At 53.4% G+C, this 16,911-nt stretch overlaps 3 protein-coding genes across 3 annotated transcripts; all 3 read left to right on the top strand.

Annotated features, from left to right (window-relative positions):
• The first annotated feature begins 6,879 nt into the window (after positions 1-6,879).
• VE01_04597 (uncharacterized protein) lies at positions 6,880-10,499 on the top strand. Its single transcript, XM_018274068.2, has 2 exons — positions 6,880-9,037; positions 9,133-10,499. The coding sequence occupies exons 1-2, from the start codon at positions 7,961-7,963 to the stop codon at positions 9,313-9,315; spliced, it is 1,260 nt and encodes a 419-aa protein (XP_018131406.1). The 5' UTR covers positions 6,880-7,960; the 3' UTR covers positions 9,316-10,499.
• Positions 10,500-11,847: 1,348 nt separating this feature from the next.
• On the top strand, positions 11,848-12,634 carry VE01_04596 (uncharacterized protein; the record flags this gene model as incomplete). Its single annotated transcript, XM_018274067.2, has 2 exons — positions 11,848-12,577; positions 12,631-12,634. Exons 1-2 carry the CDS (start codon positions 12,291-12,293, stop codon positions 12,632-12,634), a joined length of 291 nt encoding a protein of 96 aa, XP_018131407.1. The 5' UTR covers positions 11,848-12,290.
• Positions 12,635-13,501: 867 nt separating this feature from the next.
• On the top strand, positions 13,502-16,293 carry VE01_04595 (uncharacterized protein). Its single transcript, XM_018274066.2, has 4 exons — positions 13,502-14,108; positions 14,305-14,464; positions 14,520-14,866; positions 14,928-16,293. Exons 1-4 carry the CDS (start codon positions 13,893-13,895, stop codon positions 16,029-16,031), a joined length of 1,827 nt encoding a protein of 608 aa, XP_018131408.2. The 5' UTR covers positions 13,502-13,892; the 3' UTR covers positions 16,032-16,293.
• Positions 16,294-16,911: the final 618 nt, after the last annotated feature.

The following is a 16,911-nucleotide window of genomic DNA, read 5'->3' as shown; positions in this document are numbered from 1 at the left end:
AGTATTTCTCTCACTCTCACAGTTCCGTCTTGCTTTGCCCTGTCATACTACTCTAGCTGTGGATCCATGTTTCGCGGGGAACAGCTGGGTGAAAGCGCGGCGGACGATCTTGGGTCCTTGTTGGGTGAAGAGAGACGAGATGTATGTCGATCCCGTCTATCTGGCTGGGATCGGGGGGGAAGGGGGGGTAGGGTGGTATTTCGTATACTGTATACTGTAAATCGACCCGATATTCGGAGTCGCTCGGTGAGTGATCGGTGATTTTTTATTGTACCGTGCCTTGTCCTGTCCTATCTATAGCAATAGCAATAGCACCTCATCTCCACTCTGCCAGAACTGGCTGTGTCGTGTAGACTTGCTTATTTTTCTTCGCCTTGCCCTCCTCCCTAACCTTGCCGCTTTCCTTCTGGTTGTCTAATTTCAGCCCTGGAAGTATGTATGATGATGCCCTCTTCTCCATCTTACCCTGCCCTGCCTGCCCTGGCCTGGTATCTCTATTTTTTTTTTTTTTTTTTCCGTTCCCCCCTGCCCCCCAGCAAACTCGCATCTCCGGATCTGCCCTACCCTACTCTCGTCCCGTTTGAGCAATCTTGCATTTGGTATCTGCCCTGTGCTTTACGCTCACCCCCTTCAACCTTCAGCCTTCAGCCCCCTTCTCACCATGCGTCTCCGGATCTACCCTCTTCTCTTTTTTCAGCCTACATTCTGCATCTCAATCTGCCTGCCTGCCTCTATTGACCCCCCCAACCCCCTTGTCCAATCCCTCATTCCCGTCCTACTCTTACAATTTTGCCCACTCTACTTCTCCAATCTGCCCTGCTGCCTTGCTCGCTCGCTCACCCATTTTCCAACCTCCCTGCATCTACAGCATAGATCTGCCCTACCATCCCCATTCCCATTCCCATCCCCATCCTCCTCCTAGTCCGCCGCACCACTAATCACCCACCCGCCACCACCCACCAACGCACGCACGGCCCGCACCCTCACCACCCAGCCGCCAGGGATCCTCACCCGCATACGAAAAGGGGCGGCAGGCAGGCAGCACCTCCACCACTCCACCAAAACCCTCCTCCCCGTACGTGCCCCATCCCACGACACCGGAAGCCATGCTATCCGACGATGGACTTGAAGATCTTCAACCATCCATCTCCTGCTCCTCCTCTTTCCCCCTGCCTGCCCCACCACTGCCACCAGCACCACACCGCGGCGCCGTCACAGCTCTCCACAATATGTAGCTTTGCCAGCCATGAAAAATAGGGGGCGAAGGCGGAAGGGAAATACAGTCCGTGCACGCGGGCTAGATAGACAATGTGCTTACGCCGTCCAGGATGTGGGAGACGGTGCGGAGCTTATTTGCGCCGTGTTGTTCACTAACTTACCAGCAGTGCTGGGTTTACCGCCCGTGGTGTGCGGTAGGGATGATACGTGCGTACGGTAGTATTTCTGTGCAGTGCTGTTGTCTGTGGTGTGGTGTGTGCACGGTTCCGTTGGGAAGGGGGGTGGTGGTTCGGATGCTACTCTACTTTACTGTACAGGCTGGGGAGTGTTGATCTTTACGAGGGATGCGGGTGAGTATAGTAGGAGGAGAGTAATCACGGCTCCCTCGGAGTCCTCCTCCTCCTCATACTGTATTACAGTGCGTCAACCTTACTCCCCACGCACAGTAAGCAAACATACCCGTAATCAACCTCCCCCTAACGCATCCTCTCGCCCAGAACACCCTTCAACCCACGTGTCCTCCCGCCTTACCCATCCTCTAGCCGCGGACGCCGGGCGTCCTTGTCCCCCCTCTCCCCCGGTACTCACGCGTCTGCACAACGTCCACCGCCTCGACACCAGCACAGAAACACATGGCTGGCTAGCACTGCACTACACTGCACGGCGCCGTCCTGTGCTACGCGACACGACACGGCACATAGCCATGCGACGAACACTCGGGGGAATAGGTATCCTGCGTGCGTGCCGTGGTGGGGTCTGACTGTCCTCGCATACTGTACGGAAATAAAGATAGGTTTTGTACGACGACCGAACGACTGACCGACCGGCCGCACTGAGATGGAGATACTGTATGGCACTGTAGATGTAAGGGTCGTCCTCGGTCGGGAAGGGTCGTGCGGGTTTCAGACCGCGTGGATGTCTCAGCGCCGCGGTGCGGTGGGAGGTGAGCTGTAAGGTACAGCACAGTATGGCGCACTACTACTGTCTGTCCACTGCGGGCGGCACGGTGCTGTAGTAATCAACCAAACCACCCTCCTGTCATTTTCCACTCCCGTCATCATACATACGGCGCTGCTGTCGACGATTCCGTTTAGAGAGAGGATAGCCGACCGATCCCTTCCCTCTTCCCAGCTCCCTCACTCGTTCAATTAGGATGTTCGGATATGGATACAACTCTGCTCATGCAGCCCGCCGCACCACTCACTCGAGTCGAGTCGAGTCGCTTACCCCTACCTCCCCCCTCGGCACCCTCCTCCTCCTCATCACCACCATCGCCACCCCTACACCCCTGCGCTGCCACAGCGCCGTGGCTTCCTGAGCTTAATCCCGCCTCGTGCCCACGGCTTGCACTACTGAACCCCCCCCCCCCCTCCTCGCCCTACCTGTATCCCAAGCCCAAGCCCGCTTCCACCAAGCCCGCTTCCACCCCAAGCCGCCACCTCCATCCCCAGCCGCACACACCCCCATCCCAAGCCTCGGGCAGACAGACGCACGGACGAACGTACAGAGCGGCTGGCTCGCTCGCTCGCTCCCTCCTTGTCGTCCTTATCCCGGCTGTTCGTGATATACTGTACTGTAGCTAGTGCTGCAATATACGTATGGCTGCAGCTGCTAGTGCAGCCACTAGCTTCGTGGGAGCAGGGGGGAGGAGGAGGCAATTACGCCCCGATCTTACTCTAGAGTGCGCCAGCCCGCCTGCCTGGTGTTGTAGTGTAGTGTAGGCGGGCAGGATGCAAGCCGTGTGGTCGCTCTGGAGGGGATGGGCGCATGGGAGTGGATGCAATGGGATAGGCGCATGTACTGTATACGGCGAACTGGACACTAATACTACACCACTGCTCCATCCTCCACTATCGACCATCTCCCCCTCCTCGTACAGCCGCACCGAGAGCCGAAAAAGAAAGCATGGGAGGGGTTAGACAGACAGACAGGCGGACAGAGTGACCAGATATCCACACATCCACATCTACACATCCACACATCCAAACAGACAGGACAGGGAAAGACGAGCGCGACGAGACGAAATGACACAAAAAAGAATGGACACACATCCCCCTACCCCCCAGCCCGCCCACGCTAGCAGCTGCACCACCACGCCACGCTAGCGATCAGGTACGTACACTGGCGCAATCCCAGTTGCGGATCCAATATTGGCCCGCACCCGTCGTGGTGCTCTCTCGTCTGGATCCGGATCGCTCATGGGTTGTGCCGTGGGTGGGTAGCTGTATAGTGTTTTTTTTTACGAATTGACGGGACTGCTGACTGTTGATTGATAGAGTAGATGGGGTATGGTTCTTCGCGCGAATCTAGACCACGCGGCGCGACTACTCACACGCACACACACACACACAGAGCTCAGATAGAGTAGATATTACGCGCCAGCACGAGGGAGATAAAAAGTAAAAAGCGCGTCACGGGTTCAATAAAGCACGGTACAGTATGGTAAGCATACTGTACTGTATCCTCTCAAGTCCACCCACCCCCGTTCCATCCACCACCAAACCACGCACACCACGCGTGCCCCCCATCCCCTTCCTTCCCTCCCTCCTGCACCTGCACACTGCACCATCCTGCACCATCCTGCACCACCACGACTCGAACAGAAACATGTCACTCCCCCCCATCCCCCTCCTCCATTTCCCGTCCGTGCACCAAACAAGGGCTAGACTCGCACACCACACCCCGGCATGCGGGAAAACGCGAGCGAGCTCTCGAGAGAGGGAAAAACCGCCCAGGCGAGGACGAGGCGTTTCGGGCGTGCGTTGGCGTGCGTGTGTGTTGCGGGCGGGCTTTGGCGGTAGCGTGGGTGGGAGGGGGAGGTGGTTAGCGTGGGAGAAGGGAGGGGATGGGAAGGGATGGGGACGGGTGGCGCGGTTGGGGTCTGGACCGGAGAGGGGGGGAGAGAGAGAGGATACTTGGCTTGATTACTCTGGTCTGGTATACTTTACCTCACAGCACTCGCAGCACTCACAGCACAGCACTATATTTTTTACTCCACCTCCTTCTCCCAGTATCGCGGCGCCGACAGCGGTGGTCCTTGTTTTTCGCGTGGGCGTCGTGTATCTGTCGTGTCGTGTCCCATCAAAAATCCCGAGTCTCCGTTAACCTCCGGTCGGGAAATACAAAGCCCCAAAGCCCCAATTCCCCAACGAACGGGTCGGGGAGGCAGGAGCAAGCCACGACATGCTTCTGTACCTACCCTTCTCTATTCCCATCTCCGCGGCGCCTCCCATGGGCGCTGTACAGTACTCACACAACTGAACGCGCGAACGAAGGAGTGCACGAGTGCACGAACCACCGGTCTGTCTGTTCTGTCAATCACGACATCCATCACACACAAACCTCCTCTCCCCTCCCCACCCCACCTCCATCCCATTTCCTTCATCTCATTGGCTGACAGCCACTAGTTGAGAGCACCTCATTGGTTGACACGCAAAGCCCACCCTAAGAGGCCAAAATAAACGAACCCTTGGGTCCTGTGTGTCTGTGTGTGTATGCGGATGGGTGGGTGGATGGGTGGATGACCTAAGCATGCATGCACCACTACCCTCACCGTCCGTGCGGGGACGGCTGGGGCTGAGCTGAGGATGCGAGGGGGATGGGGGGATGGGATCGGCGGTTGTAGGGGTAGGGTTGAGGAGATGATGGGGTGGGTGGATGGGTGGATGGGTGGGTGGTGGGTGGATACGGTCTCGGTGTGTGCCGTGTGTGATGGGTATGTACAGTAGTTTGTGTGTGCGTGCGTGCGTGAATCAATCTGTCCCCTCCCTTGACGCCGATGATGATGATGGCGGTGGATGTGGATTATCGCTCGGTTTTTGCGGCGGCAGGGGAGGGAGAGAAGGGATAGCAGGGACTGGGGAGGAGATGGAAAGTGGAAGTAGAGGTACGTTCCACTTCTGAGCTGAGTGTGGGGTTGCCAGGTGTGCTGTGGGCTGTCACTCCTAGGGGGTGTGTGTAGGTGTAGGTGTAGGGGTACATGCTGTTCTGTAGTGGACGTGCAGGGTGCAGGGTGCAGCAGCGTGCGTGGTGGGACATCTTCATCTCATGTCTTGTCTTGTTCTGTTAGGGTAGGGTAGATACAGTAGGGTCTCATTTCAGCGATGAGATGAGATGGGTGATGAGTGATGAGTGATGAGTTTGTTGAATCGATTCTTTGGGTCTGACTCCCCTGATGAGTATTTACAGGGTGTATGTGTATTAAATGGGTGTGTACACTTTCTCAAGTTATACTATCTATATACGGTACGGCGGGATATTGAAAGCATGTATGAACACACCTCAGCTCTTACGGCACTAACTAACTTAATTTTAGCTTTGAGGCAATATCAAACAATCACTCCATCACTCTGTCTCCACTCCACTTTCTTATCTTCTTTTTTCCCTCTCGTCGCGCGCCGCTTTTCGCTTGTTAGTCGCGGTACAGTAATCTGGTAATCTAACCTCTACCACTCTAACTGCACCCCACACCCTCATCCTCGTTCCTCGCTCCTCACCCTCACCTCTCACCCTCACCACCACCACCACCACCACCCACCAGCACCCGCTGTATCGCATCATCTGCCCTACCTACCCTGCCCTGCAACTTCTATCCCATCCTACCCATGTCGTCTCTGTCCCAAAAGAGTGAGTGAAATAGTGCTCTGGCCTCTCTTCACTTTCCCATGCCTTTGGTGGCGAATAAACACACACACACAACCTATACTCTCCCGTCTATACCTCGCTCGATTGAGACACCTACATTCGTATATATTCATTCACGCGAGTTCACATACACGTGCACTCACACGGCCACTCCTAGTCTATTCCATCACGCACTCTCACGCTCTATCTACCCTTCTTCTCAACAATACCACTAATCTATATCTCTCTCTCTCCCCGCACACCCACTCACAACCATAACCATAATCACACACCCACACTAGTCACGAGCTCTCCATCCCCATCCCCCATCGTCCGATCATCTCGTCTCCCCTTCCTCTTCCCATCTACATCCACCACTAGTACCCACTACCCACTACCCACTACCCACACCCCCAACCAACCACTCTCGCCACCCCCTCCTTCTTCCTCCTCCTCCTCTCCTCCCCCACCCAACCTGTCAACTTCCCCCCTACCACCTATCACCCACTAGTCCTAATCCCCTCCCCCCCATCCCATCCCCTCCCAAAACCAAAACGACACTAACCTCAATCCCACCTAAGGCACACAACAAAAATACCACAGAATACCACAAAAACCACTACAAAACCACACGCAATACCAATACCAGATACAAAAGAAAAATGTACCCTAGCAGCTAGCCCCACAACACCGCCTATCACACACTCACTTCCCCCTACCTCTACCTCTACCTCTACCCCTACCTTTCTCAACCATCGAGTCCACTAACATACATCTCCCCCTTCCATCTCTACCACTCCTACTACTCTCTCACTACCCACTACTAACACTCCCACTACCCACCACCACAAACCACCCCTCCCCTCCCCATCCCTCACCCCCCCACACCCCTGCACCCCATCATCACGCCCAGCCCTTTCCCTCCCCCCAGCCCATCCTAACCCATCCTAACCCCATCCACCACCCTAACACATCCCTCCCCACTCCCATCCATATCCACCCCCCAGTCCCCCAGTCCCTCTCCCCCTCCCCCTCCCCCTCCCCTCCAAGTGCAGATACAAAGCCCGCCTCACGCCCACACAAAACCCACCACCCAGCCCTCCGGCACCCACGCGCGCGTATTCCCACCACCACCCGGCCTGAGCTTCCGCGATCGACGCTGGTTAGTTAGTTAGCCTGTGTGCGCCGAGGAGGAGAGTTCTTACCTTGCCTTACTACTTACTTACTATCACTTCTAACACTTGGAGCACCTTCTTACCTTTATCTTACTTCATCCGACTATAACTGTTACTGTTGTTGTTGTTCTTGAGCAGGAAGGACTACGGGATATATATCTCCGCGCGACGATTCTATTGTCTGCGATTCTACTGTTGGGAGAGAAGGGCAGTACAGGGAGTTACCACTACTGAGGCCTTTGTGCGAGGGTTTGTTAATCTATACGCCACGCCACCACGCTGAACACACGGGGTAAACCACGCATCAGCGCAGTACACAACATCAAGTCGAGTCTGAATCTGAGACGAACGAGGCGCGCAGACAGAGAGAGAGACGGACGCCCAAAACGCCCAGCCAGCCAAAACAGAGGAAACCCACAGCGCACACACGCACACACGCACGCCCGCAGATCCGGTTTTCACTTCCCACCCAGCCCAGCGCCCGAGTGGACAGGTGAACAGGAACGAACGAGAGCACCAGGGCTGAGTTGAGTGGCGAGGGTTTGAGAGGCTTGGGATTTGGACTTGGACTTGGAGAGTGTGATAGGATAGGAGGGTGTATATAGGGTGGAGGATTTGTGTATACGACCCGCGATAACGAGGAAGAACGGACTGGATTGTGGATTGTGGTGTTGAAAACGACGACGAAGAAAGGAAGGGAAGGAAGGTTGTAGATTTGATCACTACGACGTGGACGATAAGAAGAAAGGAAGGAAGAAAGGAAGAAGGAGGACGTTTTTGACTACCAGACGACGAAGGGCTGCAGACGCACGACGACGACGATAGAACCGCTTTTCTCCTCCCCGACACTGCGCGACTCCACGAGAACCATCTACTTCGTCACCTGAGCACCTCGCTCACCTCCTCACCACCCTCGCCACACCACCACCACCACCACCCTCACCATGGAACCCCCCCAACCCCTCACCGCCCGCCGCCCCGCCGCCTCCTCCCTCCCAACCTTCCAACTCCCCCCCCCCGACTCCAAATACCCCCCCTACACCTCCACCGCCCCAAACACGCAGCAATCCATCCTCACCCCCCCCGTCTCCGCCGCCGACGCCGCCGCAGCCGCCTCCAACGGCCTCCCCCCCTACGGTCAACAAATGGGGTATTGGCCGCCTGTTGCGGGGGCGGTGCCGTTTTATGCTTTTAGTAATCCGTCGGGGGGACAGGGACAGACGCAGAGTCCGGGGCAGCAGCAGGGGCAGGGACATCAGGGGAACCAACAGCCGCCGATTTATAATAGAGCGTTATATGCTCCCCAGCCACCACAGTCGAATTACCCCCCCAGACCACAGAGTTCGGATGAATCGATACCTCCGCACCAGCAGCAGCAGCAGCAACAATACAGCATGTCGCTCCCCTACCCCTCTTCCTCCTCTGCATCCGACCAACAGCAGCAGCAGCAGCCCGTCCAACAACAACATCAAGCGCCACAACACGATGCCTACGGTCCCCGCCCGCCTCCAACACCAACCTACGCCTTCCCGCCGACAACCGCGCATCCCTTCCCGTCTTATACGCAGCCCTCCCCACCGCCTGCGAGGTTATCACCTACCACCACCACTGGCGCGGGAGCAGGGGGGCCGTATCGTCCGTTCCCATACGCCCTACCCACGCTCTCAGGCGCGGTAATGTCGAACGTCCACTCCCCCGGCTCGCAACTCTCGCTCCTCTCCGCCCCCCCAGGCCACGGAATGTCGCAACAGCAGCAGCATCACGGTATGCAGGGCAGCTACCCTCTGTACGCGTCCCATGGGGTTCCGCATGGGGTGGGACACGGGGGGTTGCAGCAGTATGGAGTTGGAGTTGGAGGGGGCATGCAACTGGGCTTGGATAGGCCGTTTAAGTGCGATCAGTGCCCGCAGAGCTTTAATCGGAATCATGATCTTAAGAGGCATAAGAGGATTCATTTGGCGGTTAAGCCGTATCCGTGTGGGGAGTGTGAGAAGAGTTTTTCGAGGAAGGATGCGCTGAAGGTATGTTTTTATTTTATTATTTCCCCCCCTTTTCTTCCCCGTTTTTTCACCCATCTTGTTTTGGGCAGAGTGAATAGTTGCTAATAAGATGACAGAGACACGTCCTAGTAAAAGGCTGCGGCAAACCCGCCCGCCCAACATCAACCTCTCACCACCAATCCTCATCCATCTCCGCCCCCTCCACCCAGCGCCGCTACACCACCACCGACATCAAAACCGAAGGAACCCTCAGCTCCGACGCCGAGAGCCCCGGTGGGAGGAGGGGTAGCGACGAATGATTTTTCTCAACCTCACCTAGGACGGAGAAGATGGAGTGAGGGGATAGGGTTGCTGTTGTGCGAGAGGCTGGAGTTAGTGGACTGTTTAATAGTATACCCCGAGGTGGATGGGGGTGCGGAAGGGTGGATCTGATATGATACAATTCGATACGAGCCGGCCCATTCATCCATTCCTTACGATTCGGTTCAAATCATCATCAGCAGCAGCAGCAGCACTCCAGTTCGCCCACCACCTATACTTTCACCCCACACCATCCACCATGATGTCAATATCCTACCCACAAAAAAACAGACAACTATACCCCCGCCTCGCCCCCCGAGTCCCGACCTCCTGATAAGATAACACATCATCGAACCCTCCTCCTGAAGTCTTCGCGATCGAGGCAGCAGGTGGGGGGTTGTACGTCTGTTATCTTCTCAAGAAGAGTCGGCACTAGGGGGGAGGGAGGGGGGAGGGGAGTTGTACTAGTATCGGCGTCTTTTATACCCCAAGGTGGTGGAGTGGATAGGGGTTGTGTGATGGAGATGATATGGTACGATTCGGTTCATGGATTCATTCACTTCATCGCCGCCCCCGCAGCAGCAGCAGCGCTCCAGTTCGCCCTCCGCCTCCTATATCCACCCCACCCAAGATGAAATGTTTTCTCCCTCCGGGGGGGCTTCGCTCACACCCCGCCGCCGAGTTCCGAGGCCATGCAGCCAGCCATGACGATATTTACGGCGTTTCTGAGGCTTCTATTTATGTAGAGAAGGTTTGGGCGAGGTATGTGTCGGCGTCGCTGGATGGATGGGGTTGGAGCTTGGGGGAGGAGGATGGCGGTGGTGGAGATGGCGTGCTGTGTTATGTTGTGACGTGGTACTTGTGTGTTTGTGGAGTATGATCTGGTCGAGGTGTATGGGCTTTGGGTGATCTCTGAGTCGGTGGATGATGGCTCGCTCCTTGGACGTGTTTTGGGGATCGGAGGGGATGGCTGTTGTTATTGAGGATAGATGGATGGGCGGGTGGATGGCTGTTGGAGGTCTATTGCTGGGGATCGGATTCTGTGGATGGATTCTGTGGATGGATAGTCCTGCGTTTGGGGGCTTTTTTTTTGCGTGTGCATTTTTATTGTATTGTTTGTGTTGGTTATACCACTGTGTGCGCGGCGATCGGTTGGTCGGGGGGGGGGTTATATATGTACGGCTTCATGGGGGGTTAGGGGGTTTTTATGGGGGGTTTGGGTGGGATTGGATGGCGTGGGATGGGTTGTATGGAGGGTTTTATAGGATGGATATGGGTATATATACTTAATCTCTCAAACACGTATATGTATATGGATTGCATTGTGACTGAGGTATGGAGATAGGGGTTGATACATCACCCCTTTTCCATCATCATCATCATCATCAACCCCCTGACTCACCCCCTCCCCACCTCTCCCTCTCTCTCTCCCCCTAAACCCAACCATCCCATCCCAGCACCCACAGCAAACCCACCCAGCCCATCCGCCCGAGCAGACTTATAGTGTCTATTTTCATCTCCGTCCTCACGAACGGAGACGCGCGGGGATTGATTAGCTGGGATGAAGTGGCTGCTTTGGGATCAAGGTGTTATGGGGAGGAAGGAGGAGAGGGGGGGGGGATGTTGTGGCTATCTACGACGAGTGGAATGTTGAGATGAGCTACTTTAGAGAGTGTTTCATTGAAAACTCCCAAGGAAGCTACGGCTGAGCGTGCTTGGTAATCGTTCTTGAAGTTTAGGGAGTGAAAGGATCTGGGGAAGGTACGACAGAGCTTGCTTGGTAATCGTTCTTGCCATATTTACTTGTCTCCTTAGCTGGCTCTTGACCACAGTGACGAAAAAGCGGCGGGACACCAGGTTGGGTGAAATAATATGATAACATAACTCCAAAAAGGAAAAGAGACGCTAATCCAAATCAGGGTGCACCGCGCGGTGCACCCTGATTTGGATTAGCACCAGCTTGGCCCCAGTCCTTGATTACAACACTTCCACTAACAATGGCTCACCGTCTGCCTCATCACCATGTTAGAACCGACCTTTTTGGAGCCTCACTGCAATAATGCATAACGATTTTGAGGATTTATTAACACACAATAAACGTCTACAAGAAACCAATGTACACCTACAGAATATAGTTACACACCTAACTAAACAACTTAACGGGGTATCAGCCCTGGATATACTACAGTATTGCTGCCTCGCTCCATGAGCACCAGCGCGTTCTATATAACAAAGAAGAAGAAAGAAAATAACCCCCACCCCGCCCACAAAAAAACCCCCACAAAAACAGCGGCCCCTATCCCTGCCTCCTATACCATTTTCCAGCATACGCCCTCTATTCCTCCTATGCCCTTATATGAACACCCTAACACCCCACAATACAGAGATGCCACATCGAAGCTAATGCACCCGCAAAACCATCTTTAACCCCCCCCCCCCCCCCAAACACAAAGACATTCCGTTCTCATACAGACGAGATGGAGGTAGACGAGGATGGCCGAGAGGATATCAAATGTGATAGTCTGGAAGGATGATGAGTTGCTGGAAGCTGAGCCAAGGAAGAGAGACGTTGTCTCCCCTGCATACGACTCCGTGATATGCGGCAGTTCAACGATGGTACGTCGACTAGCTCATCTCGCAGTCATGCCCCCCCAAAGACACTCCCTCCCCGTGCCGACCAGCTGGAGTAGATGCAGTTGGAGATGATTGAGCCGACGACGAGGACGGCTGAGAGGAAGCCGAGGATGGTTGAGCTGACGGCGATAACGGTTGAGAGGATGTTGAATGCGATCTAGCTGACGACGACGCTAAATGCGATTGTCCGTATAGCGGCGGCGGAGTCGAAACTTGAGCCATGGAAGAAGGGCCCTGGCTTCCCTGCACACGATAACGTGATATGCGGCTCATCTCACAATCATCCCTAGCTCTCTCAAGCCTTTCCCTCCGCATACGGACGAGCTGGAGGTAGGCGAGGATGATTGAGCCGATGGCGAGGACGGCGGAGAGGATGCCGAAGGTTATTGTTTGGATTGTAGCGGAGGAGTCGGAAGAGGGGTTGGAGAAGATGGAAGGTGTTGCGGTGGGGGTGGTGTCGAGGAGGGTTGGGACGGGGGTGGGTGAGGTCGTGGAGGACATGGAATTGAGAGTTGGAAGGAGTAGTGTGAGCGAAGAGGTAGAGGACATGGCCAGCGACATGCTGTTGGACATAGGAGGAAACGTCGGGATGCCGTATTTAGACCCAGGAAACAATGGCGCCGGTGGGTTCTTGATATGTTTGCTTTGGTCGTCTTTGATTGTACTGAAACTGACTGTAGATGAGAGATGACTTACAATGGGGGAACTGAGCCTTTATAACTTATTTAGCTTATTTCATTCCGGCGAGAGCGCAGGTCGGTTCTGATATCGCACTTTGGTTTGGAGAGTGCGACGCGAAGTGCAAGCCCGCAACGTGCTATACAAGTGAGCGCCTGTGGCGTTGGATAGATGTAAAGGTAGGCGTCATGTGTAATACGATAGTTGATCCGTGGCAGCATGTGGGCACTGCGACAAGTGCGCATTATTATTATTGGATAGGGAATCCATGTAAAGAGCCATGGACTATTCTTCTATCCGTCGCATTTGTGCTGGTTGGCCACCACCGGCTTGTAAGGCTGTGGACGAAGTGGGAGCACACCTACAAGTGTGTGTCTAGAATACGCAACCTGAAAATCTACCAGGAGCAGCACTGCGACCACTGCGACAAGTCTGTGTGAGCAGTGTGAGCAGTGCGACAAAGTGCGCATTATTCTTATTGGGGGGAGGTTCTTGTTGGGCGCGATTAACCCTCCATCCTAGCTGTCGCACGTTAGTGCGCTGATCTTGAAATCCGGAGAGACGCCTTCGACAATCTGTGCGCGAGCGTTGCGACGAGTGTGCTCCAGCACTGCGACTAGTGCGCATTGGTCTTATTGGAGGGAAGCCTAACAAACGGGGTTTCTTCTGCATTTACAACAGGGGTGAATTGGGTTGATGACTGTGGTGAACTTTCCATCCATGCTGTCGCACTTCAGTGCGCTGAGCCTGAAGGCGAATAGATTCGACAGTTGTGGGCAAGAACTGTGACTAGTGCACGCACATCCGGCGGGTCGGAGTCTCTTGGAGACTGAGACTCCGACCCGCCGGATGTTCACCGTGCATTTGGTGCTCCCTTGTTGGGCCCACAGGACCGCGATTAACCTTTCATCGTAGCTGTCGTACTTCAGTGCGACAGACTAGGTACGCAGTTATGAGGCGGATAGATTACATTGCGACCAAGTGCGCTCGCTCTTCATTTGCTGAGGGATGGGGATCCTAGACCCCTGGGGTCCTTTACCACTCTCTTGCGTGAAGGCCATTCGGGGCAATTGAATGGCATGTCGAGGGGCTGAGCCGTGCCAAGGCAACCAGGTCTCGGAAACACCACAAGGCTCTATGCATCCATGTAGGTGTCTGGTAACGAACGCCCTTCATAGTCTGGGAGAGCTCTTCATAATCATCAACAAAGTCCGATCCAGCTTTTACTATTTTCCCGAGCCCTTGTCCGTGGCAGAGTCAAAGTATGAATTCAAACATCGTCAATCATCAACAACCATATGAGGCCAACTGGGCCAAGTTGATCGAAATAGATCGTCACAACTTCGGCAGTCTAGCACCCATAACGCAGTCAGATTATCCCGACTCCACTACGCGTCCTGCTATAGAACTTGGACCTCCAAGACAGAAACGTCGATTAGAATACGTCAAGTGTGACTTTTGCCGGCGGTCCAAGAAGAAGGTCAGTGTCTTGCACTATCATATGCGGCTCAATCCCCTTATCCTTCCCTACAGCCCCTTCTTCTCACACTCCTTCTCTCCATTACTCGCTCAGTTCTTCATTCCTGACCGTCCCATAACCAACGTTTCCCTCTCCTTTCCTCTCCTCTCTGCGCGTCTACACACCCGAGATGTAACTTACAACTCGGTGCGCTTAGTGTGAACCCTCCGAGCGCCAATGGCCAGGCGAAAAATGCCAAAGGTGTGACGCAAAAGGATTTACCTGCTCGGCGCCTGTGAAGAAGAATAGGGCCGGTTCTGATGCGTTAGCTGTGGATAATATCTCATTATTAGCAAGCAACGCTCAAAATCTTCTTCGTACGTTCTCCCTTGTTTAACAATATAGATTTGAAATGATTTTAACGTACGTTAGACGAAGAAAGAGCCTACTGTGCCCTTGCCGAGAAGTGCATACAGCAAATATCAAGCGGCTTACAGAGAAATATTTGCAAACTATCTTTAGAAAACACAAAGATAGGCGCAATACATCGCAGTCACATAAACCACATGGTTCCTGAAGAGCTTCGGTACGCCTGTAGATATTGGGTACCTCATCTCTGCCGTGGTAAATATAAGTTTTTGGGTGACGTGGATCTGCAAAACCAAGTCTACAACTTCCTCACAGGCCATTTTCTATGCTGGCTCGAGGCTCTTAGTTTGTTAGGGCATTTACAGGATGGTATCAATTCACTAGAGTCTTTAGTAAGTCTCGTTGATAACGTGAGTGTGACGACAAAACCTGGATGGGAATGGAATATATGCTAAATTAAGAAATATGCAGGCAATATGCAGTGCAAAGCTAAGGGGCTTCGTGCTCGATGCAAAGCGCTTCATACTAGACTATAGAGCGGACATTGAACAGTTCCCTTTGAGTATATACCCCAGTGCTCTACAGTGTGTACAGTCAGGTTCAATGAAAGAAATCCACATCCCTGAATTACCAGTCTCGGGGGATTTACATCGCGGCAAAATATGGGGGAGCCGGATGACAACACTTCGGGGCCATACCTCCAGGGTTTTTGACATCGCTTTCTCGCCAGATGGTAAGCTGCTAGCGACAGCTTCGCTTGACGGGACAGTTAGGCTATGTGATGTAGCTACGCAAAAGACGTTGCAAGTACTTGAACATAACAGAGGGGTTGGTGCCATGGCTTTCTCACCAGATGGAAATCTCCTAGCGTGTGCCGTGAGAGTCGGTGATGCGCGTGATAGGACGGTCAAGCTCTGGAACCCGGCCACAGGAAAGGAGCTACAAATGCAGAGTCCTATGGAGAGTGGCGATTTTGTTAATTGCATCGCCTTCTCACCAGATGGAAAGTTATTAGCATCCGCTTCTGACGAGAAGAAGATCCGTATATGGGATCCTACTACGGGATGCTTACTGTTAATTCTCATACATAAGCGCGGTGCTCAATCTGTCGCCTTCTCACCAGATGGAAGGCTACTCGCATCCGCTTGTGGGGGTGGAGTTATCAAACTATGGGATCCGCACACAGGATATGAGATAAGATCGTTTGTGGCGCATAGTGTCTGCATTTTTGCTATAGCCTTCTCACCGGACGGTCAACTACTAGCATCAACTTCACTAGATACCACGGTTAAGATATGGGATCTAGCTACAGGAATAAATCGACAAACATTTGCAGAGCACACTAGGAGTGTTGTGTCCATCGCCTTCTCACCAGACGGGAAGCTGCTTTTATCAGCTTCCTTAGACAAGACGATACAGATATGGGAGTCAACCACGGGAAACGTGCACGATACGCTCGTTAGGCCTGGTGAGATCGATTCGGGTATTGCCTTGTCACCAGATGGCAGTCTGCTAGCGTGTGCCTTCTCAGGTACAGGGGCAGTGGATATGTTGGAACTACACGGCTTCAAATGAGAATGATCTCCCTTATTTCATAGAAGAACAGGAGGAACGCGAGGGATTGTAGATTTAGTTTATCTGTATTTCACTGATAGCGAGGAGCAAAACAGGTTGTGTTCCTCAATAAGCATAAATTAGTCCACCGTTTCGACGGGGAGGAGGTGTATGAAGACTCAGACACACTGGACAATGAGCAATATTTGGACGCTTTTCACAGATCCACTATAACTAAGAGTCAATTTCCTTAGCAAATGATACAGCTATTTTTCGAATGGGCCAAACACCCTCCCCATCGTCTCTATCCACCATGCCCGACCTGACGAATCAACCGGCTCCTCTCAAGCGTATTGGTCCTCTGGAAACGGCAGGCGCGGGGTTGACATATTTATTAATAGAATGGATCTAAAGTCTCTATAACACATGGTAATTAGGGATAAATCTCATGAGGTGCCTTTTGCACTGATGAGCTCTATAAGACATTGTTCACTAATTGTCAGAAGTCTCACTCACCGCCTCAACAGAATCCCTATTCCTAGACCACCTCCCAGTCCCTTGTTCCAGAATACGCTCGTTATTTTAGGGTCAGGTAAGAAGATGCGAGTCCAGTCTCACTATTCGTGTTTTAATAACAGTGATTATGCACTGTCGCTCTAGATTATCAATCCTAGGAGTAGTAGCCCCAGGTGAAGCTAATTCATACATATGTGTGGTCACATTTACGTATATTAGGAAAGATTCGAAAGATTCTTCTTTCTCATGTGCCACTCAGCGCTATCATTACAGAGCAGGCACTGGACTAACCGCGCCAGTTCCAATGTTCTTGGTGCTTTGTCTAGTATTTGTTCACTGCTCTCAGCTAGTAATCTCACTGGAGCGGGTCAGTCTGTTCTCGCAA

Source organism: Pseudogymnoascus verrucosus (genome assembly GCF_001662655.1).
Source record: "Pseudogymnoascus verrucosus strain UAMH 10579 unplaced genomic scaffold scaffold_16, whole genome shotgun sequence".
NCBI classification, from domain to species: Eukaryota; Fungi; Ascomycota; class Leotiomycetes; order Thelebolales; family Thelebolaceae; genus Pseudogymnoascus; species Pseudogymnoascus verrucosus.
This window is presented reverse-complemented; position numbering and strand designations above follow the sequence as displayed.